The sequence below is a fragment of the Colossoma macropomum genome, unplaced genomic scaffold (genome assembly GCF_904425465.1).
Source record: "Colossoma macropomum unplaced genomic scaffold, Colossoma_macropomum, whole genome shotgun sequence".
Taxonomy (NCBI): Eukaryota; Metazoa; Chordata; class Actinopteri; order Characiformes; family Serrasalmidae; genus Colossoma; species Colossoma macropomum.
Genome location: NW_023494810.1, coordinates 1,296,734 through 1,319,928, shown reverse-complemented (window position 1 = coordinate 1,319,928; position 23,195 = coordinate 1,296,734). Strand labels below are relative to the sequence as shown.

Sequence of the window (23,195 nt, the reverse complement as noted above, 5' to 3'; positions counted from 1 at the left end):
AAGACAGAAAGGTAATAAACACATCTGGTGTAAGCCTATTGTTCTGTGTGTGAGGCTGTACTTGTCACTGCTTACAAGAAAATGTATTCATACATTTTAATCAAGCCTCGGATTATGTTTTTTTTTTAAAAGTCAGATGAAAGTAAAGTAATACTCAGTAAAAAGTAACCAAAGAGCTTTTATAAGGGCTGCGCAAAATCAATGCGAAACAACTGAGCTAATGAAACAATAAAGCCTGCAGTACAATGTGCCTTACAAATGAATATGTGTGATCAAGCCCTGGTTAGTTCTACACAAGAACAATCAAAGCAAGCGTAGATGAAACAATGGCGAATGATACACTGCACCGCGATGGCCTGCTTCCACGTCTGTGATCTGTAACTACAGCACCATCATGTGGTCGGTGCGGTGGATTGTTGAAACCGGTGCTGCGACACAAATGCACACGTTTCCATTGTATGACTGACGGACAAAGAGAGACGGAGGGGTTTAGCTGTATTGCTAGACAGCAGGAACACTGTGACACAGATGGTTGACCATCAAATATAAGCATCTTTAATTTCTAGTAATTAAACACTCTGATTCACTGTAATTAAACACCTAATGGGATGGGAGTTGGACAGGTCCCCTCAGAATCCCCCCCACGAATGAGTCAACGTTCTCAAACTGAACAGTTCGTGCCTCCGCGAGGCTATTCTGGGACAATAATGAAGCAGATTATATTCACGGCAAATGTGTGCGAGAAATAGAATTTGCAGGTCGTTATTGGCTAAATTGATAAACACGGCTCAGCAAATAGAGCCAATTCAATTTCTCTCCCTCGCTCTATGTCTCTCTCTCTCTCTCTCTTGCACACAGGTACATACAGACAGTTACATATAAACAGATATCATGCATATATATATATATATATATATATATATATATATATGTATATATATACATAATGTGTGTGTATAATATATATATATATATATATATATATATATATATATATATATATATATACACACACACAACAAGGTCCATAAAGTCTTAGATCACTAGTAAAAATGCTTTCTTTTAATACAAACATTTTCATCATAAATGTTATTAACAGCATGACAATTTGAGTGAAGAGAAGAATCTTTGACATTTTAATATGAATTTCAGAATTTCTTAGTATTTGGTACAACATGTTGCCCTTCTGCTTTAAGGACAGCATGCACACCACATGTTTGTGCAAAAGCAGGCTCTCTCGTCAGTGGAAAATCCCAGATTCTTAACTACTCCCCATTCTATATGTGCATGTGTGTGTGTACCAATCAGGCATAACATTACGACCACCTCCTTGTTTCTACACTCATTGTCCATTTTATCAGCTCCACTTAGTCTATAGGTGCACTTTGTAGTTCTACAGTTACAGACTGTAGTCCATCTGTTTCTCTGATACTTTGTTCGCCCCCTTTTACCCTGTTCCTCAGTGGTCAGGACCCCCATGGACCCTCACAGAGCAGGTACTATTTGGGTGGTGGATCATTTTCAGCACTGCAGTAACACTGATGTGGTGGTGGTGTGTTAGTGTGTGTTGTGCTGGTGTGAGTGGATCAGACACTGTGTGCTGCTGGAGTTTTTAAACACTGTGTCCACTCACTGTCCACTCTATTAGACACTCCTACCTTATCAGTCCACCTTGTAGATGTAAAGTCAGAGACGATAGCTCATCTGCTGCTGCACAGTTTGTGTTGGTCATCCTCTAGTCCTTCATCAGTGGTCACAGGACGCTGCCCACAGGATGCTGTTGGCTGGATATTTTTGGTTGGTGGACTATTCTCAGTCCAGCAGTGACACTGAGGTGTTTAAAAACTCCAGCAGCACTGCTGTGTCTGATCCACTCAGACCAGCGCAACACACACTAACACACCACCACCACGTCAGTGTTACTGCAGTGTTGAGAATGACCAACCACACACCAAACTTTAACCTTTAATTAGTATAGAACTTTAACATGATATAGAAGTTCTTTAATCTTTGATCTTTAATTGGTATAGAAGTTTAACATCGTATAGAGGTTCTTTAATCTTTGACCTTTAATTGGTATAGAACTTTAACATCATATAGAGGTTCTTTAATCTTTGATCTTTAATTGGTATAGAACTTTAACATCATATAGAGGTTCTTTAATCTTTGATCTTTAATTGGTATAGAACTTTAACATTATATAGAGGTTCTTTAATCTTTGATATTTAATTGGTATAGAACTTTAACATCATATAGAGGTTCTTTAATCTTTGATCTTTAATTGGTATAGAACTTTAACATCATATAGAGGTTCTTTAATCTTTGATCTTTAATTGGTATAGAACTTTAACATTATATAGAGGTTCTTTAATCTTTGATCTTTAATTGGTATAGAACTTTAACATCATATAGAGGTTCTTTTAACCTTTAACTTTTGTTATAGAACTTTAGCCTTTAATTGGCACAGAACGTTTACTTTATGTAGAGCTTCTTTAAACGTTAACCTTTAATTGGTATGAAATCTTTACGTGATGGAGGTTCTTCAGACTTGAGAGGGTTTTGTAAACTGTAACTTTTAATCGTGGTAACAGCACATGGCCTGTTTGTGCTACAGCAGGGTTAGACACATGGCAGCGGCGGCAGCAGGCTGGCTGGGTTTCTGGGCCTGTGGTCCAGCTCCAGGTTTCTCTTGTTGCCGGAGATGAGGCGTGGCGCTCTGGCATGGCGAGGCTGGCAGAAAGCGCTTGTGGGGTGCAGAGGATACGCGCCTTTATACACACTCAGCGTGGGCAACACACCCTGCTGCTGCGCCACCCGCACCCGCAATGACTCCAGCAGACCCCAGTTCGTCGGAGGACCTGTGTGTGTGTGTTAGAGAGAGAGAGAGAGGAGGAGAGAAGGACTCAGCTGTTCTGCACTGCAGTCATTAATTACCCTACTGACAGATTTGGAACACTCTCTCTGCTAACTTTTAGCTTCTGCTACTCGTGGTACAGTACTGATCATGAAACAACAAGCCTGTTTCGCTTATTGCACTGGTATCATATAACTGATGTTTTGATTGCATTGTATTACAGACAGTTTAGAATGTGGACCCCTTAAATGTAAGGCTTATTATTCAGTTCTCGATTTTGAGAGCTTAAATTAACGGTCCTGTCTCGGCCTTTGGATGCGCAGTGTCTCCATCTGAGGTCTTTTGAAACTGAACTTTTTTTTCTGTCATAAACGGATATCAACAAAAGAATAAACTAAAAAAATAAAAAATCAGAATGTTTGTATCCGGGTGGATAATTTGCAGCCAGACGGCATGAAAGCAGCTCAATTTATGGCACAAATTAACAATAAACTCAAACCTAACAGACAAAATATTAGCAACTATGGTGAAGTCTTGCATTTGAAGCTTCAGTAAAATGTGATCAAAACTTGCCATTCAACTTGGGTGCTGATCCAAAAGCACATTCAGAGATGCCTCACTGTCAATACTGTACACTGTTAGTAATAAAGGTTCTGTTCAGGTCCTTCTTTTATTCATCAAGGTACAAACAGTGTAAATGTTCCCTCAAAGGCTCTACAGTGGTTTTAAGGTTTGATTGTGAACCTTAAATAAGTTTTTCCAGGTGAAAAGTTCGTATTTGTATCTTTTCATAACCGAATGTTTTAAACAGAACAGTAAAATAAAGTCCTGGAGACGAGACGGGGTGTGTGGAGTCAGTACAGCTTAGAACATATCATTTCAGTGGATTATGGTTCAGTTATGTTCCCTGACTAAAGGTACTGAGATGGAGCCTTGAGGGTTCCACCCCAGTGAGAAGAGGGATATTGCCCCAGTTTGGCACCTTTATTTCTGAGATTCTGGCTTATAGTAGCTACAGCTGCTTTTGAAAGCTGTAAAATGGGAAAATCATAAGTAAGATCCATTGAGCACATTTGTGATTACAGCCTCAAATGCAAGACTTCACCATAGTTGCTAATATTTTGTCTGTTATGTTTGAGTTTATTGTTAAATTGTGCCATAAATTGAGCTGCTTTCATGCCGTCTGGCTGCAAATTATCCACCCAGATGTAAAATACGAACTTTTCACCTGGAAAAACTTATTTAAGGTTCACAATCAGACCTTAAAACCACTGTTGTACCTTTGAGGGAACATTTACACTGTTTATACCTTGATGGACGAAAAATGTATCTGCACAGAACCTTTATTACTAACAGTGTAGTGTTAAACCCACTGAAGGATCCTCTGTCTTTGGTAACACAGCTGAATCTAACAACAATTTAAGAAATCCTTTACCAGATGAAGTGAAACTTCCAAGCACTACCGCATCACCAATGTGGGCACCACCATTTAAACTAGGATGCTATGATGCTATTTTGGTGTTTCGACTGGTTCTTTGTAGAAGTATTGCTTTATAGTTTGACATAAAGTGACATAAGCCAGTTAAGAAGCTAAAGCTATTAGGATTCATGCTAATAGCCACAGAACCAGTGTTCCTCTCTTGTTTTCACACTCGACAGAAAAAAATAAAAGCTTAGTTTGTTTATACACGTTTCTGAGTAAATCTAGTCAATTGTGTGAGTGAATATGGGCAGAATAGTGCAGTAAGTTGTATATATGCTTGAAGGTACCAGCCTGGTAACAAGTCGGGTACCAGCCCAGTGACAGTCCAGTACCTTTTTTTCTGGAAGTGTATGACAGGAATTAACCACACCAAGTCTTTAAGTCTTTGATCTGGGAAGATAAGATTAAAATAGGTCTTATATCTTGGTTAAACAAGTCCCAGGATTAGTGCAAAATCCTGTTGTACCAGTGCAGCGTTACCTGCAATACCCACTGACGGAGATTTTGAATAAATATTCCCTTTATCAGTAATCAAATAGATTAAATATTGTAATCAATAACCAAATAGGAAGTATTGCCTAACATAGAATAGGAGGCCAAAGGGAGGCCTTTGTCTGTCTGCATAGGAGATTCTAGACAATGGAAAGCAGCTGGGTTCACAGAGAGGCCTGTGTGTACCTACTGACCCAGTGAAGAGAGGGGCAGGTTGACCTTGAAAGGTAGAGCAGGCTGGTAAAGACCTGTTGAAGCCTGTTTTGAGGAGTGAGCTCATCATGCGATGGCCAAACTGATGGACGAAGAGATGCACCTATTAGAGAATGAGCTAATATCAAAATTTGAGAAGTAAGACGGGGGGATATCACATTACCCCAGATAAAGAACTCAGCGGCTGAAGTCTTTTATTCTACTTTCTTTTATTTTTGGTTGAATATGCTTTTTATTTTTGTTTATTTTATTTTTGTTTATTTTATTTTTGTTTATTTTTGTAAGTGATTAAGACAATAATTAGAACAAAACCACAGCACAGAATAGTTTAGATTTTAAAAACCATCATATGTCGGGGCTTTGGGCAAGGAAGAAAATAGCTCTTGGTCCCGACACCACCCAGAACTAAGTTCTTTACTGTCCTTTGAAAGTCGTTTTCCTACATGTTTAAATAAAATCTGTTCTGCTGATTACATTGATTCTTTCCTTGATGGATTATCGGGGTATTATTTGTTTGTTGTTGCTTGTTTGTTCCAAAGTTCAAACATCCTGGGACAGATCAGAATGTTATTATTACTATGTTTTTTTTTTATTAAAAAAACAAAGTAATAACATTTTAATAAAAATTAAGATTTACATTGTTTGGTGTGAGACTTCAGGTGATGAGTCTGACTAAGATTTAGAGAAGTGACAGAGAATAACCTCACCATCATTTGTTTCCAGTAGTTGGAACGTTGGACTTAGACTATAATATAATAATAATTAATAAGATACATATGATTTCATATTATATTTTACAAATCATATGATCGATTATATCATATATGTTAGAATATAACCTATAAATGTATATAATTAAGAATGAATGATATTGACTGTACAACGAACAATATATCAATTTTTCTTTTCTTTTTCCATTCTGAAAAAGTCTTAATCTGGTCTGAGTCTCAGTCTTGACAGATACAAAGTCTTGGGATTTACCTCTAATTGTCTTGACTAGAACGCTGGCTATTTATCTAGAGATATCTCACAGTAAACACTGGTAAGTAATTACTGTAACGAGTTGGTATTGTGTGGAGCCACATACAGACACGTTTGAGGGGTTCAGATCTGTGGAAAAAAAGACCCCAGATGGGCCTTGAGCTCCAACCCTTTTATCCTAAGTTGTATAAGTGCCCTCCTGGTCTGTGCGTGTAATAATTGTGTTTCATAAGTCCTCCGCTATTCTTCCAGGTTCCTTTACAGCTTGGAGTAGAGCCGGTGGGTTGTCTCAGGTTCCGCTAGCTTCATTGCTCTTGAGCGCCCCCTCTAATGCACAGTATACACAGTAACGTGTTTCAACGTAACACATTACAGTAACAAAGTAGTGTAATGCATTACAGTAGTGTTGTAGTTATCGAGTCTCAAAACCATAAACTAGCGATCTCAGTCTCAACGTCATTTAGACTCAGGCTTATGTCAATCTCAGGATAAGAAGGACTCAGAAATTGTTCTTGAGACCAGCCAAGTGTGATGGCTCCATCTGAGGTAACTGGTAGCTGAATTATCACTGAGTGTGTTTACATGCACTTAATAATCTGATAACTGCAGAAAATCAGATTTTGGCAATAATCCGATCAACAAGTTTACATGCACTTGGGTAATCAGATAATGGGAAACTCCAGGTCTACATGAGTCAGACAGTAATCAGATTTCTGCTTTGCAACCAGCCAATAAACTCACAGAAGAAGACACGACGTAAATATAATGTAAACTCAAACTTCATACAGCTTTTTTAAAAACATCGCCGCTTTACCTGAAAATATGAACATGCATTAAATCCTTTATTTCCTGTTTGGTTTCAGCGGCGCTCCAAAAGTGTTTTGCTGCCATCTGGTGACATCCGCCGTCTGTTTTCGCGCATGCTCAGACTGAGAAATCCGATAGAAATCAGAGTAAGAGTTTACATGCGCTGAGAAATCTGATTACTGAGCTCAAATCCAGCCTCTTTATTCAAATGGTCACCATACTCCGATCTAGAAATCTGATTAAGAAATCTGATAATCAGATAACTGCAGAAATCCGATTATGATCGGATTATGGAGTGCATGTATACACACTCATTGAAAGTCACAAAACAGAATGAACAAAATAAAACAGTCCTTTCTCTGCATCAGGGGTTCCCAAACTTTTGCAACTCGTGGCCCACACAATAGTGTTGGTTATGTCATCGCACTTTTTTTTCCAATTGAGACCAAACACCTACATTAACGAGGGCCCAGGTTAACATAACATAACATTTTCCCTAATGAAGAAGACAAAAATTAAAATCAGGCAGATGAAATTTACATAATAAAAACGAAAAATCAGTGAACTTAGAGATCCAAAAAAAAAATGCTTTTTTTAATTTATATATCCCACTTAAATCCTCTGATTACTTTATACGCTGAAGTAGTAGACAGTTTGCAGATCTCTGCCAACAAGGACGATGTAGCCTTTTTCTTTAACCCCTTTAATGGGCCCACCAGCAGGCCCAAAGTTTTATTACACGCTTCTATATCCTAAGAACAGCTCAGCCAGTTTGCACTAAAGTCCCTGTAGTTACTGAATAATAAGCCTTGGCATGCAATACGTAAAATGATGCTAGTATTTAGGAAACATTTGGAGAGATTCCGAATTATGATCATCCATAACACAATGACAAGTTTGAAATTAGTTCATCTGGTCACACTTTATTTTGATGGTCCTTACAGCTGATCTACTGACACTTACATGATCAACAAACTTTCTGGTGATACATCTTTAGGATAAGGGTTAGTTTTGTGCTGAAGTTTAGGTTTGGCTTAGGTTTAATAGAATCTACACTCAACTTCAGCTTCATTGGCATTGAATAGATATTTAGTTAAATGTTAGTTCAATACAGACTGAGCATCTAGAAAGCGTCTACTATCAAAACAAAGTGTTAACATATATTTCTTGCACTGTGTGAGTCAGAATAGCTGTTAGATTTTCTCATAATTGCCTGTGATCGCCCCCTAGTGGCTCCTAGTGGCCCCTTGAGCTCCTGCCCATAAAATCCAGGCCTGCTTTTTCTAGAGTGAGGGACTTGTGTACTCCTGCCATCTCTGCATCTCTCAACAGGCCAGGCTCAATTTTCATCCAGGAACAGCTCTTCAAGCTTTACATTTTATACACAAAGATTTTATTTCAAGCCATCTGTTTTTGGACTAACTGGCCAGTTTCAGAACTGTTCATGATTTTAGCATAACTGGCTGTATCATGTCCAAAGGCTGGAACTGTGGCATGCCTTTTAAACTACTTACTGTGGGTTTTTGGTTATTTCTTTCTTAATAAATGACTGAAAATGTCTTTTCTTGTACAAATAGGCTTTACAGATTAATGTAAAAAGTAATGAATAGTGAGATTACTTTTTTCCAGGAAGCTCAAAGGATAATAATCTCATTTCATCTGAGAGAACTAATTAAGAACTTGTAATGGATCATTTTGAGAAACGCTGCTAGCTCAGTTCTGACCACCAGGAGAATTTTCTTCAGTCAGGTCTGACTTGTAATGCAAGCAGCAGTGATCTCCCTTTAAGAAAACACAGCCTTCCAAAATGTGGACATTAAGGCTTTCAGGATCATGAAATTTTAGCTGATGACCGTCATAAACAAATAGCAATTAACAATTTAATTGTCTTTTCTTGTTCATTGAATCCAAGTATTAAAAGTACAAGCCTAAAGTGGTCAAACTGATTAGCCACCTTACCTGCTAGCTATGTTTACTTAGTAGCCAACACTGATTGTTCTGTCCAATCAAAGCTCACACAAACGTCTACAGTTACACAGAATTATGTGTAGAGTCGAGCAAAGCTACATGTTCTTCCCAAGAGAGAAAAAATAAGCATACATGCTAAAAAACACCTCATATCGCTGTTTTTGGAACAAAACCTTGTATCTCAATTTTTGTCGTTTTTCAGTTTTTGACATAATTTGAAAATAACTGTTTGTCGTTACATTGTGTGGAAATTTCATGATGAATGAACCAAAAGAAATGACCCAAAATGACTTGGAAAAAAGTCTGGTTCCATTGACTTGCATTGAAAGTAGAGTAGGTTTTTTGCTTCTCCTGTAAAGTTACCATTTCGGAGATACAAGGTTTTCTTCCGACAACAGTGATATGCTGCCCTCTAAACATGTTAGCACACCAAGTTAGACTTTTTTCGTTTTCATAAGCGTCTCAATGAAAACATTTACTGATTTCCTTTATTTTCATTTATTTGCTACACATTTGTTTGTTGCAGCATTATAGTGTAACTGCAAAATGCAATAACTGTGGAAAATGATTGCAGTCAGTGTAATAACTGTGATTAGGCAATCATGTAGTAATTGTGACAAGCCTGTTAAACAGAATGTTGACAGAAAGGGGAACTATTAACTTGCTAAGTGACGTGGAGCCTTAAAGAGATCTTCTGCTTAAAAAGACTTAAAACTCGCTTTTTACCCAGCAGTCAGACAGAGTAGTGGATAACTGTGCTGGCATAACAGCATTAATGTATATTTGCCTTCCTCTGGAACACATTTAGACCATCTTTCTGGATAAAACTTTTAGAGCTGCATTCAAACCTTTCTTTTGGAGCTTTTGCAGTACATTTGAGGTGGATCATTTCACAAAATGTACTAAAATCTAGTTACATTCCTTTCAAAAAAGATCTGTATTATATCTATAAGATTACTATTAAACAGCACTACAGGAATGTAAGAGACAAAAGTATAAAAATTACAGAAATATTATGCAGCACTATAAATATTTTAGTCCCACTTTATATTGTGTCTAATAGCCGTGTAGTTAACAATATACGCAACAACAATGTAACTACAGGTGAAGTATTCACTGTTACAGAAGGATTACAGTAGTACAGCTTATGTAAATGCACTTTTTCTGTTTTTACTCTTTTAATTACACAAGTGTATCTTGATAGTTGCAACATCAAATTCTCCATTATGTAATTAGACATGTCACTTCAGTTCCCTGTATTATGAGAGTACTTATACTGCATTTGCATAGGAAATGCCAACTTTCCTAACATTTATCTAGCTGTAGTTTATGCTTGTGTGGTGACATGGTAACCTAACCAAAGCTTTGGCTTTGCCCTTGTAACTGTATTTACACAACAACAGCAGATAATCATTTATCTTTAAAAGATTTATCTTTATATAGGTGCTGTGATCTATGGGTTTTGATCAAGTTACCATGTTTCAACACAAAAATTCCACAGTAAACATGTAAAAGTTAAGCTTTTGCTGTTACACAGGAACAGTGAAACTACAGATCATAATCTTTATTACTTTTGGGGTCAAAAAATGCAACACATTTACTTACAATCAGAAAAGTATACAAATGTAATTACCCTCACCCTATTACAGGTGTAATTACATAAGAAAATGCTTAACTATCAAGATACACTTGTGTAATTTCAGGGGTAAAAACTGAAGTTGATGTACACATGTATTCATATAAGCTGTACTACATTAATCCATCTGTAATAGTGATAACGTTACCAGTAGATACATTGTTATTGCATGTATTGTTTATGTGTAACTACACACTTAATATAAAGTGAGACCAAGATCTTAATGTACTATAGTAATTAACATAGATTAAAGTCCAGAACACCTCTCATTTTTTGTTAAAACAGTGAGATGATTGTACATTTTTTTACAAAATCTAATCCAAAATTAACTAGCATTTCACACCTAATAGTCCTCAAATGAACATTTTACATATAAGTATAAAACTATAATTTTTACATGATATTTTTAAGCCTTTAAACTCCAAAGTTCTGGACGTGGCCTCACTTCAATTCCTCACTCTCAAAACAACAGAACTTTCACTGTAGTTACTGAACAATTCATAGTAACTGAATAACAAGCCTGCAGTTAAGGGGAATAAATCAAACACTAACTGCAAACTATTAACACAGACAATGAACACAGTGGTGCTGTGGTCACTCTGGGCTACCTGCAGCTAAAAGGTGTGTAATACCTTGGATCGGGTGATCAGACCTCTCGGGTATCCAGCCCATTTTGTCAGAGTGCCAGGTGCGGAGGGCAGGGAGGTCAGAGGAGCGCTGCCGGCCATATGACTCATCATAGAGCGAGACCAGGTTGTGCGATTTGGCTGTGTCATGATGGAACAGGAGTAGCCTGGGCGGAAGACCCTGCAGACAGAGGGGATACTCACCAGTGAACTGGGAACGGAGAAGACCAAGTCAATGGGACAACATGATCCTGCATCTTCCCATTGACTTCTATTGTAAGTGTGTTTACAGACAGTTGAATCAAATAAGCAAGGGCTGAAACACCTGCTCATTGACTTTTATATGTGTGAAGTCAATAGGTACATAGATGCTTCAGCACTATTACAAGCATGCACTGAGTCAATGGGTTTTCGGTTGTTTTGCTAAGTACATGGAAACATCTGCCCAATGACTTCTATTATGTGTGTTTACAGATAGTGGAAGCCGATGCCCAAACGCTGAGGCATCTACCCATTCACTTCTATTATGAGAACATTTAAAGATAGTAGAAGACAGTAACAACATGCTGAAGTCTATGCCCACTGACTTCTATTATGCACCGATCAGGCATAACTTTATGACCACCTCCTTGTTTCTACGCTCATTGTCCATTTTATCAGCTCCACTTACTATATAGGTGCACTCTGTAGTTCTACAGTTACAGACTGTAGTCCATCTGTTTCTCTGATACTTTGTTAGCCCTCTTTTACCCTGTTCTTCAATAGTCAGGACCCCCATGGACCCTCACAGAGCAGGTACTATTTGGGTGGTGGGTCATTCTCAGCACTGCAGTAACACTGATGTCGTGGTGGTGTGTTAGTGTGTGTTGCGCTGGTCTGAGTGGATCAGACACAGCAGTGCTGCTGGAGTAATTTGTGAATTGAGTTTCCTTGAAGCTGCACTGATTGATGACATGGGTGCTTAATTGATGACCCATCTTTTCTCCATAGAAAAGCACTGACAGTAGAATGGCCTTGGAGCAGCCAGCCACCATGCCTAGTGCCAAGCATCCAATACCTTCGGGATGAGTTGGAGCGGCATTTGTGATCCAGACCTGATCAACCAACATTAGTACTTGCTCTTGTGGCTGAGTGCATTTAAATCTTCTTAGCAAGGTTCCAACATCTAGTGTAAAGCTTTCTCAGAAGACTGTTACTGCAGCAAATTGGAGACAAACTCTCTATTCATACCCTTGATTCCAGAAGAAACATTGGATGATCAGGTGTCTACAAACTTTTGGACCTACAGTGTGTTTAAATAGTGCACAGTGCCTGGTCTTTGTAATCCAGAAGATCAAAATAGCATGATAACATCAAAAATCCATCTCGACTACACTTGTAATGTATGGACCTGGTCTGCACCATTTCCTAGCTATAATCTAAAGCTATAATCATGAAGATGAAGATAGAAATATCCAAAAAGTTAAGCAGAAGAGGGGTCTAAAATGGGGCCCTCCACCAAGTACTGAAACCAAAACTACACCCTTAGTGTGATGTGATAAAGTTCTTCATGTAGCCCAAACCTCAGATCGGCGCAGCGCATGCCGTCTCACAATCACATCTGGCTTGTGCTCCGGATGGGGCCTGAAGTCCAAACGATTGGTGCTGTTTGCTGTTTTACTCTCGCGGGTGAACTGGAACACACAAACACACACACTTGTTTTTATACCAGGACATGAGGTCTCCCCTGATAAGAAATGTTAACTCTTTCACTCATTGTCCACTTTATCAGCTCCTCTGACCATATAGTTCCACTCTGTAGTCCTACAGTTACAGACTGTAGTCCATCTGTTTCTCTGCATACTTTGTTAGCCCCCTTTTACCCTGTTCCTGAGTGGTCAGGACCCCCATGGACCCTCACAGAGCAGGTACTATTTGGGTGTTGGATCATTCTCAGCACTGCAGTAACACTGACGTGGTGGTTATGTGTTAGTGTGTGTTGTGCTGGTCTGAGTGGATCAGACACAGCAGTGCTGCTGGAGGTTTACACACTGTGTCCACTCACTGTCCACTCTACTAGACACTCCTAACTTGTCAGTCCACCTTGTAGACGTAAAGTCAGAGACGACAGCTCATCTGCTGCTGCACAGTTTGTGTTGGTCATCCTCTAGTCCTTCATCAGTGGTCACAGGACGCTGCCCACAGGATGCTGTTGCCTGGATATTTTTGGTTGGTGGACTATTTTCAGCAGTCCAGCAGTGACACTGAGGTGTTTAAAAACTCCAGCAGCACTGCTGTGTCTGATCCACTCGTACCAGCACAACACACACTAACACACCACCACCACGTCAGTGTTACTGCAGTGCTGAGAATGACCCACCACCCAGATAGTACCTGCTCTGTGAGGGTCCTGACCATTGAAGAAGAGGGTGGAAATGCACCTATATGGTAAATGGAGCTGAAACAATGGACGGTAAGTATAGATACAAGGAGGTCTACGTAACTCTAACCTCAACCTCAGTAACCATAAAGTAAATTCTTTCTGTTTCATAAATATTCTTAAAAGCACTTCAGAAAGTCAGGGCCATCTTCCTGCCCCTGATAAGGACGGTTACCTCTGTTTTTCCTGCAAAGTCAGGACACTGTCCTCTTAAAACTGTACAAAAACAAGCACAGACACACAGCCAGGGAAAAGGAAGCTGTGAAAAAATGGCCTAACAGCAGCACTCAGCAAACAAAGCGCACGTTCAGCAGCCTTATCAATAGCGACTGTATTTCCAGCACATCTCTCTCTGAGCCGAATGAGCGGGCGGCTGCAGCAGGTTCCAGCCAAATGCCATTTGTCTGACTTCCTGCTCCTTAAACACTCCTAGTCTGCTGATCAAGCTGAACTGGGCGGCTCTAATCACTTTTGCATAGACTCTGGGCTCTGCCGAAAGAAATCTCTGCCTGTTTGGACTCAAGCCACTGCAAACTCCCACACTTTGAAGATAGAAATAACACCAACTATTTGCAAGAACAGCAGCAGTTAGTCTACAGAGGGAATGCTGACCCAGTGTAAATAAGCATACAAATGAAATCGAACAGTGTAAAATGTCTTGTTCTAGCTTAAAAGGTGCAAGATAGGCATGCAGTATTCCTAAAGAAGTCCGACTCTTTAAACTCTATCCTTTATGAGTTGAACTTTTAATCTATCAAATGGCCAGAGCTCACCGGTGGGCCCAAAGTGTTATTACACATATCTATAACCTGAGAATAGCTCAGCCAATTTGCATTAACGTCCCTTAGGGAATAATGAGCCTTAGTATGTAATACACTTGGGATTTTAAGGGGTTGATAAAAGTTTCAATTGCACTACAAAAGTACCTGGGAACATGTAACTTCATTATGTTCTTGAAGCTAAAAGAAGTCATTTTTAACTATATTAAAGTACTTTAACTTAAAGTAGTCCTTTCTCAAACCCTCTGTTTGAAAGTATTGAAAAAACATTAGACTTCTTGGAATATAACAGCATAATTATTTGAAGTTAATTAAACTCAAGGTAATCACATATTTTAATAAGCTAAACTACAACCCCATTTCCAAAAAAGTTGGGACGCTGTGCAAAATGTAAATAAAAACAAAATGCAATGATGTGCAAATCATTTAAACCATATATGTAATTTTAAATAGTACAAAGACAACAAATCAAATGCTGAAACCAAAATTGTATTGTTTATTGAAAAATATGTGCCCATTTTGAATTTGATGCCAACAAAGTTCCAAAAAAGTTGGGACGGGGGCAACAAAAGGCTGTTAAAGTTGTGTGATGCTATAAAAATACCTGGCGGTTGATTGGCAACAGGTCAGTAACATGATTGGGTATAAAAGAGCATCTCAGAGAGGCTTTCAGAAGTAAAGATGAGGAGGGGTTCACCACTCTGTGAAAGACTGCACGATCAAATTCAAGAATAACATTTCTCACGTAAAATAGCAAAGAACCTTTTCTTTTCATCATCTACGGTACATAATATCATTACAAAAATTCAGAGAACCTGGAGAAATCTCTGTATGTAAGGGACAAGGTAGTGGAAATCGCTTAATGGGCTCAGAAACACTTCTGAAAACCACTGTCTGTGAAAACAGTTTGCCGCTGCATCTACAACTACAAGTTAAATCTCTAAAATGCAAAGAAGAAACCAGATATAAACAGAAACCAGAAACGCTGCCACCTTCTCTGGGCTCGAGCTCATTTAAAATGGACTGAGGCAAAGTGTCCTGTGGTCAACATGTGAAATTCTTTTTGGAAATCATGGACACTGTGTCCTCCGGGCTAAAGACCACTCAGCTTGTTTTCAGTGCACAGTTTGTTTTTATTTACATTTGTACAGCGTTTCAACTTTTTTTGGAAATGGTGTTGTACTTAAACTCAAGACAAGGTTGTTTTGAACCCTTTTTTTTTACCTTTGAGCTGCTTTCAAGAACAGCAGAAAGACCTGATGCACTGTTTTGTACTTTTTATAGTTTATTTAGAGCTTTGGAGTTATTTCAGATTTTATTGCTGTTGTTGTTTTCTTTACAAATGTCAACCAGCAATTTGATATTTTAAGCTTTATGTAACCTTTTTGTAAAGCGACCTTGAGTTTGAGGGAGGCTCTACACTCTACACAAAACCACATCCTGGCAATTAAATCACCATAAATCTTGGCAATATATGTAATACTTCTCATATATAACTCTATAAGATATATAATACTATATAATACAAATGCAAACCTTTATGACAAAGGTTAGAGGTTACAAAACTTTCTGAAGGCAACTTGTGCATTTGTAGTAGTGAAGAATTTCGGCCTAAGAATTTAACAAGAAGACAACAAGCAAAGAAATCTGAAATATCAAGCACTTATTAAGCAGGAGTAATATTTATATGTAATAACTGCTGCGGAATAACAGCTCTGCATGAGTAATAAGCAGAGCAGCAGAAACACAAAGGAATAAAACCTGTGCTTGTTTCATTTGCTGAGCTGTTGTAAAAGCAGAGCTGCATCCAGCAGGGAAACACTGAAGCTCAGTGCTGTGTAGGAACTAGTTGGGTCTTCCCTGTGGAGCGTATTCTAACACAGTAAAAGCCAAAAGGGTTTTTGTTTATTCATGGAACGTCACTGTTTTGTGCTTTTATAGGATCTGAATGTGAAATTTATAGAGGTAATTTCCTTTTTGCATTGTTTGGCCCTCCAGAGAGGTTAAACTGACCATGGGCAGGAGAGGACAGCAAAAGGTTCAGGGAACTGGAACAAAATAATTACAAACATAAACACTTCAAAATGTAAAAAATGTGTTTGGACTTTATGTTACAATTAATGTTGTTCTATATACTGTGATTAACTCTGCATTGGATTTACAGTTTCATGATGACGTTATAAATGATGCGTAGCAGAGGTGGGAGAGGTGGGAGTCATGTGCAAGTCTCAAGTCTTAACCTGCAAGTCTCAAGTACTAAGTGACTATGGTGAGAATCAAGTTTTAAGTCGAGTCCCTGCTATAAGTCAATCAAGACAAGTCAAGTCAATCCTCAGATTAAGCAAGTCAAAAGGCAGTGGTCATTACAAGTTGAGTTTCATTTTCAACATAAATGAAAACTATTGCGTTTCTCTTTGGTCAATTAACGCATCAAGGTGCTTCTCATACGGCACTCTGTCATTGGGCCTCATTTACCATTATCTTAAATTTGTTCTTGAGAAAGATCCTAACAAAAATTCTACGTAAAAAAGTCTACGTCAGATTCATGACGTGTTCTTAAACTTGTTGTTCTCACCTTTGTGCTCTTGAGTGTGTGTAGATTCTGTTCTTACCTAAGAACAAATCCCAAATAAGAGAACATTGTTGAGTCAGAATCTTTATGAAAACTGCATAAGTGAGTTTTAAGAAGAACTTTCGGTAACACTTTCTATGAATGTCACCTTTGTAAGCATCTATAAACACATTCATAACTCATCATGTTATAATGCATTCATAAGGCATTATAAACATGGCTATAAATATTTATAAATATGCATTACATGTTATAGCCATGTTTATTATGCATTATGAATAGTTAACATAATACATTATAAGTACTGATCATAACAAATTATAAGAGCTCATAAGTGGTATTTGTCCGCTCTAAGTAAAGTGAAGCGTACTGTACTAAAGCCTCCTCCAGTGTTCAGAGTGAGGCTTCAAGTTGAAGTATTTACTGAAGGATTTACTGAAACACTAAAACATTCACAGTAAAGCACATTACAGGCTTCAAATGTCAGAGTTTAAACTAGAGCTGCCATCAGTGTTTTACCCAATGTGGGAAAGGTAATGTTCACCACCGTTAGCCTGGTATTTGTCTTTACTTTGCACTCTCCAAGCTGGGACTGACTTCTTTGGCACTGTTATAACATGTTATAAAGCAAAGACAAATACCAAGCTAACGGTGGTGTACATTACCTTTCCCACATTGGGTAAAACACTGATGGCAGCACTAGTTTAAACTCTGACATTTGAAGCCTGTAATGTGCTTTACTGTGAATGTTTTAGTGTTTCAGTAAATCCTTCAGTAAATACTTCAACTTGAAGCCTCACTCTGAACACTGGAGGAGGCTTTAGTACAGTACGCTTCACTTTACTTAGAGCGGACAAATACCACTTATGAGCTCTTATAATTTGTTATGATCAGTACTTATAATGTATTATGTTAACAATTCATAATGCATAATAAACTTGGCTATAATGTGTAATCCATATTTATAAATATTTATAGCCATGTTTATAATGCTTTATGAATGCATTATAACATGTTATGAATGTGTTTATAGATGCTTACAAAGGTGACATTCATAGAAAGTGTTACCGAACTTTCTTCCTAAGAACATTTGGTGAATGAGGCCCATTGTTTTCCTGTTACAGTGCACAAAAAGTATTGTATAAAAGCCAAATACAACTGAATGGTATTTGAAATAAAACTAAATATATAAAAATAAATAAATAATAAAGATACATGACCTACAATGTAAACATTACTAACATCAAACCATGAAAATTTATTCAAGTATAATTGTTTTAGCATGCTAATAAATACTGACATTACTTTGATGGGACATGAATATCCCCTTTAACTTTGTGGCAAAGATGCTAGCTAGTGTGGATATTCCCAAACCAAACACATACATCTGCATATTCCCAAACCAAACACCTTCATCTACATATTCCCAAACCAAACACCTTCATCTACATATTCCCAAACCAAACACCTTCATCTACATATTCCCAAACCAAACACCTTCATCTACATATTCCCAAATCAAACACACACATCTACATATTCCCAAACCAAACACATTCATCTACATATTCCCAGACCAAACACATTCATCTACATATTCCCAATCCAAACACCTTTGTCTACATATTCCCAATCCAAACACCTTCATCTACATATTCCCAAACCAAACACATTCATCTACATATTCCCAAACCAAACACATTAATCTACATATTTCCAAACCAAACACATTCATCTACATATTCCCAATCCAAACACCTTTGTCTACATATTCCCAATCCAAACATCTTCATCTACATATTCCCAAACCAAACACATTCATCTACATATTCCCAAACCAAACACATTCATCTACATATTTCCAATCCAAACACCTTCATCTACATATTCCCAATCCAAACACCTTCGTCTACATATTCCCAATCCAAACACCTTCATCTACATATTCCCAAACCAAACACATTCATCTACATATTCCCAAACCAAACACATTAATCTACATACTTCCAATCCAAACACATTCATCTACATATTCCCAATCCAAACACCTTTGTCTACATATTCCCAATCCAAACGCCTTCATCTACATATTCCCAAACCAAACACATTCATCTACATATTCCCAAACCAAACACCTTCATCTACATATTCCCAATCCAAACACATTCATCTACATATTCCCAATCCAAACGCCTTCATCTACATATTCCCAAACCAAACACATTCATCTACATATTCCCAAACCAAACACCTTCATCTACATATTCCCAATCCAAACACATTCATCTACATATTCCCAATCCAAACACATTCATCTACATATTCCCAAACCAAACACATTAATCTACATACTTCCAATCCAAACACATTCATCTACATATTCCCAATCCAAACACCTTTGTCTACATATTCCCAAACCAAACACATTCATCTACATATTCCCAAACCAAACACCTTCATCTACATATTCCCAATCCAAACACCTTCATCTACATATTCCCAATCCAAACACATTCATCTACATATTTCCAAACCAAACACATTCATCTACATATTCCCAATCCAAACACATTCATCTACATATTCCCAATCCAAACACATACATCTACATATTCCCAATCCAAGCACATTTCTAGCTAACATTATCATATTATCATTTTAAATAATGTTCAACAAATACGTGGCTAAAAAGACACCGTCACGTATCTCTCTATGTGGGTTTTGTAGTGACAGATGAAGTTGGATGTTGTGGTGGTTGTTGTTGGTTGTTTCACTCATTTCTTAACTGCAGACTTTGCATTTCACTGTTCTCTCCTTACAGCCATCATCAACAACAATCCTTAAATCCAAATTTTATTATTTGTGGAATAGCCCCTTCTCTGATAGCTTCCTCGTACATTGGCCTCTGCTGGTCAGCTGTGTCCTGGTAGATTACCAAGTTTGTGTGCATTGCAATAAAAAACACCCACGTTTCAGAAACCTCTGATGCGTAGCTTGTTGACTGTTATTAATTTCTGCCAAAGGTGGAGATTCTAAACTGTCAATTCATACCACAGTTGTGCTTGCAATAACATTTTTATTCAAATTTTATTAGCATTTTAATTTGAGAAGTTATTGTCATGTGAAGTCTTAATTTGTACAAAGAGAAAAGCATCTTTTACATTTTTGTAATGCTTCCTCATTTTTTGACATCAAAACACCGAGAATATAAATTCAATGTAGCTAAATGTGATTAGTTACAGAGGGAATGATAACCTAGTATAAACAAACAAATAAAGCTGAAACAGTGTAAAATATCCTGTTCCAGCTTAAATAGGAATTCCACTGATTTCTGCATAATTCAATGGGTGAGAACTCAGTCAGATATCTGACCTTAACCTAATTGTATGAAGTTATGTGAACTAAATGTAATCCTTTTATTTAGTATATTAAAGCACTTTAAACAGGAATCCCACTGATGTTTTTTTTTTATATATTTCTGCATAATTCAGTCACTGAATTATGTCAGTCATAGTGGTTTGATGTGAAATTGTGCATTGCAATATAATAGGAACCAGAGGTTGCAATGTCTAGCACTCAAATAAAGCTGTTTTATTTACAGTCCAAAATGTCCAGTGAACCTATGTGCATCTTCTGATTTTTATATGCAATTTTGATTATGGAAAAAAAATGGAAAATAGGGAAAATATGTTTTCTTTGGTGATAGTTTTGCCTGTGCCTCCATCTTGAATGATAAAAAAGGCTGAAAGCTTCTCTATTGTAAAACAAGCATTCAACAGTAAACAACTCTGAATGACTGTTTTACAACCGAGCCATTAAATTATGCATCTAGAAAAAATATTTGGAATTTAAATTTTTATATATTTGTCATATTTAGAACCCTTTTCTTTGCACTTTAAAAACATTGACATACAGTGCCTTGCAGAAGTATCCAAAAATCTTTGCAACATTTTCAGGATAACAAATGTTTTTTTACACTGTTTATAAGTTTAATGTTGTATTTTAAATGTGTTATACATCATAAGACAAGTAAACAATCTGGATTGTAATGGCTCTTTAAACCCATTTGAACGTCCACTACTGCAGTTTTTCAGGATGTCTGACTTTTAATGTGTTCCTAAGCTACAGTATGTTGTAAGATCTACATCAGTAGTATCAACAACTATCTTTTTAAATCAAATATATAGCAAACAGCAATAACTAGACCTCTAACGGATCAATACAGAAGTCCAAAAATATGCATAGCCCAGAATAATGCAAGTCAATAGTTGCAGTAATACCTGTAGCTTCTCCTCCACCCAGTTGCCAATCAGAACTTTGTTGGAAAACTTCGGCTCTATCCTCCAACCCGGCTGAGTCCATTTGTTATAACCCACGTCCTTCTCCTGCATGCCGTTCGCTGAGGTCCCTCATGCAGGACCCTACACCTGACTAGTTTTAATAGCTCCCGCTCCAGGATGAGGGATGAAAGCGATATGGCCATTGTGATCCAGTCGCTGTGGGGGAAGAGTTCCGTTGCCATGGATGCACAAAACACACAGCGAAGGAGCTCTAAATGCAGCATAATGAAGAGAGACTCGCTCTTTGAATTAATGAATGAGGGCCTCACCTGTAGCGCCTGAGGAGACGACATGAGGCTCATACAGAAGAGCAAAGAGTGTGGAATGAATCTGAAACAATGCACGGTTCACTGCAGCATGATTTATTAGAAAACTGAAACATATATTGATAAATACTGTGGATAAAAATCGCACCAATATTACACTCATACTCTTTCATACTGTTATCTGCATTGAAATGTAGATCGATGAAAAAAGAGCCAAATGAAAGAAAAAAAAAGAAATGGGTTTTTAATTTGTGAAAGTTGGTATGTCTCTAGTTTCTTTCTTCGATGCCAGAGAAGCAAATTTGTTTGGAATTTTTGTGCTTTGCAGACAGTTTCTCAGCATATGAGATAAACGTAACAGTATATTTTTACTGTACAACCACGGACCATTAGGAACCTTCTTGGGTTCTTTGGGTACCGCAGAGCCGCTCCTGGATAGTGGACCATTCTCAACCCAGCAGTGACACTGACGTCCCTGATAGCAAGAGAATAGTGGACCACTCTTGGCCCACTAATGGAAATGCTGATGGTCCAGTGGCATTTTGCTCAGCGTTTTCTGGGCGGCCCACCGGTGGTTATACAGATTTATAGACAAAATTCCACATATTATTTATTATATTCTTCTCACAGTCCAATTTACTGATGTTTCCTTCCTTCCTTTTCTTTAGTTACACTTTGTAAATTAGTAAATTAGCAAATTATTTTAATCAAATTTGAGACAAACAGCCTCAGCAACAACATTTTCTGTAAAAAAAATGTTTTTCTCTCAAATGTTTGTAATATTTATCTAAGTTAATTTGCTAAAATAATGGGCTCTGTGCATTTAAGCTGTTTGGGGAGATTAAAAACTAGTTAGAGCTTGTGTGCAGGACAGTAATCTGGGTAGTCCCAGGGTGGACCAGCAGTGGCAAACAGTCAGTGGGGTGTTGACCTTATGAAGTCAGCAGACCGATATATGCTGTCTATCTGGGCAAGTAATACAGCAATACATTTGTACCTGTTTACTGACATGTACTACCATGTCAGCATCACTGCTGTGCTGAGAATGGTCCACCACCCAAATAACACTTGGTCAACAGCGGTCTTGTGGTGAAAAACTGCCCACTGAAGAATGGAAGAATTAAAATGCTAATAACATGAGGTGTTCAGCAGATAGTGGGCCTACAAGGCAGGTGAACAACACATTCTTCATCAGTCAGAAGAATCATTTCATGATGCAAAGAACCCTTTAATTATTTAAAGCGTTCTGTAAGTGTTCATGGTTCTATTTTAAACCATTTTCTTTACTAAAGAACCCTTGAAGAACCGTCTTTTTTAAGTGTATACAGGGACTTCAGTGCAAACAAATGGAGCTATTCTTAGATTATAAAAGTGTGCCATAAAACTTTGGGCTTGCTAAGGGGTTAAAAGAGATGGAGAGGGACTCCTAATAACCATGCAAGACCTGGTAGACCAACACTGACCCCATCAGATAAACAGCACTTAAAGATAAACAACAGGAGAAAATCAAGCTCCACAGGTGTTTCTGTCCACCCTTCCACTGTGAGAAGATAACTCAGCGCTATGGGTCTGAAAGGATGTGTAGCTGTTACTGAGAAAGGAAATAGACAAAAAAGAACAATAAAAAAGACTGCAAATCAAAAAAGAAGCTGCTGGTGTCCTCAGAACAACAGACTGACCACCCCAGAGTCCAGACCTCAGCATCACTGACTGTGTTTGGGGTTAGAAGCAAAAAAAGCCAACTTCTAACACCTGGAAA

General features: G+C 37.8%; 1 protein-coding gene across 1 annotated transcript; it reads right to left on the bottom strand.

Annotated features, from left to right (window-relative positions):
* Positions 1-2,586: 2,586 nt before the first annotated feature.
* Positions 2,587-22,805, bottom strand: cunh1orf158 (chromosome unknown C1orf158 homolog). The gene is made up of 4 exons (XM_036559917.1): positions 21,111-22,805; positions 12,623-12,733; positions 11,067-11,241; positions 2,587-2,858 (listed from the first exon to the last, which is right to left on the bottom strand). The coding sequence occupies exons 1-4, from the start codon at positions 21,219-21,221 to the stop codon at positions 2,620-2,622; spliced, it is 636 nt and encodes a 211-aa protein (XP_036415810.1). The 5' UTR covers positions 21,222-22,805; the 3' UTR covers positions 2,587-2,619.
* Positions 22,806-23,195: the final 390 nt, after the last annotated feature.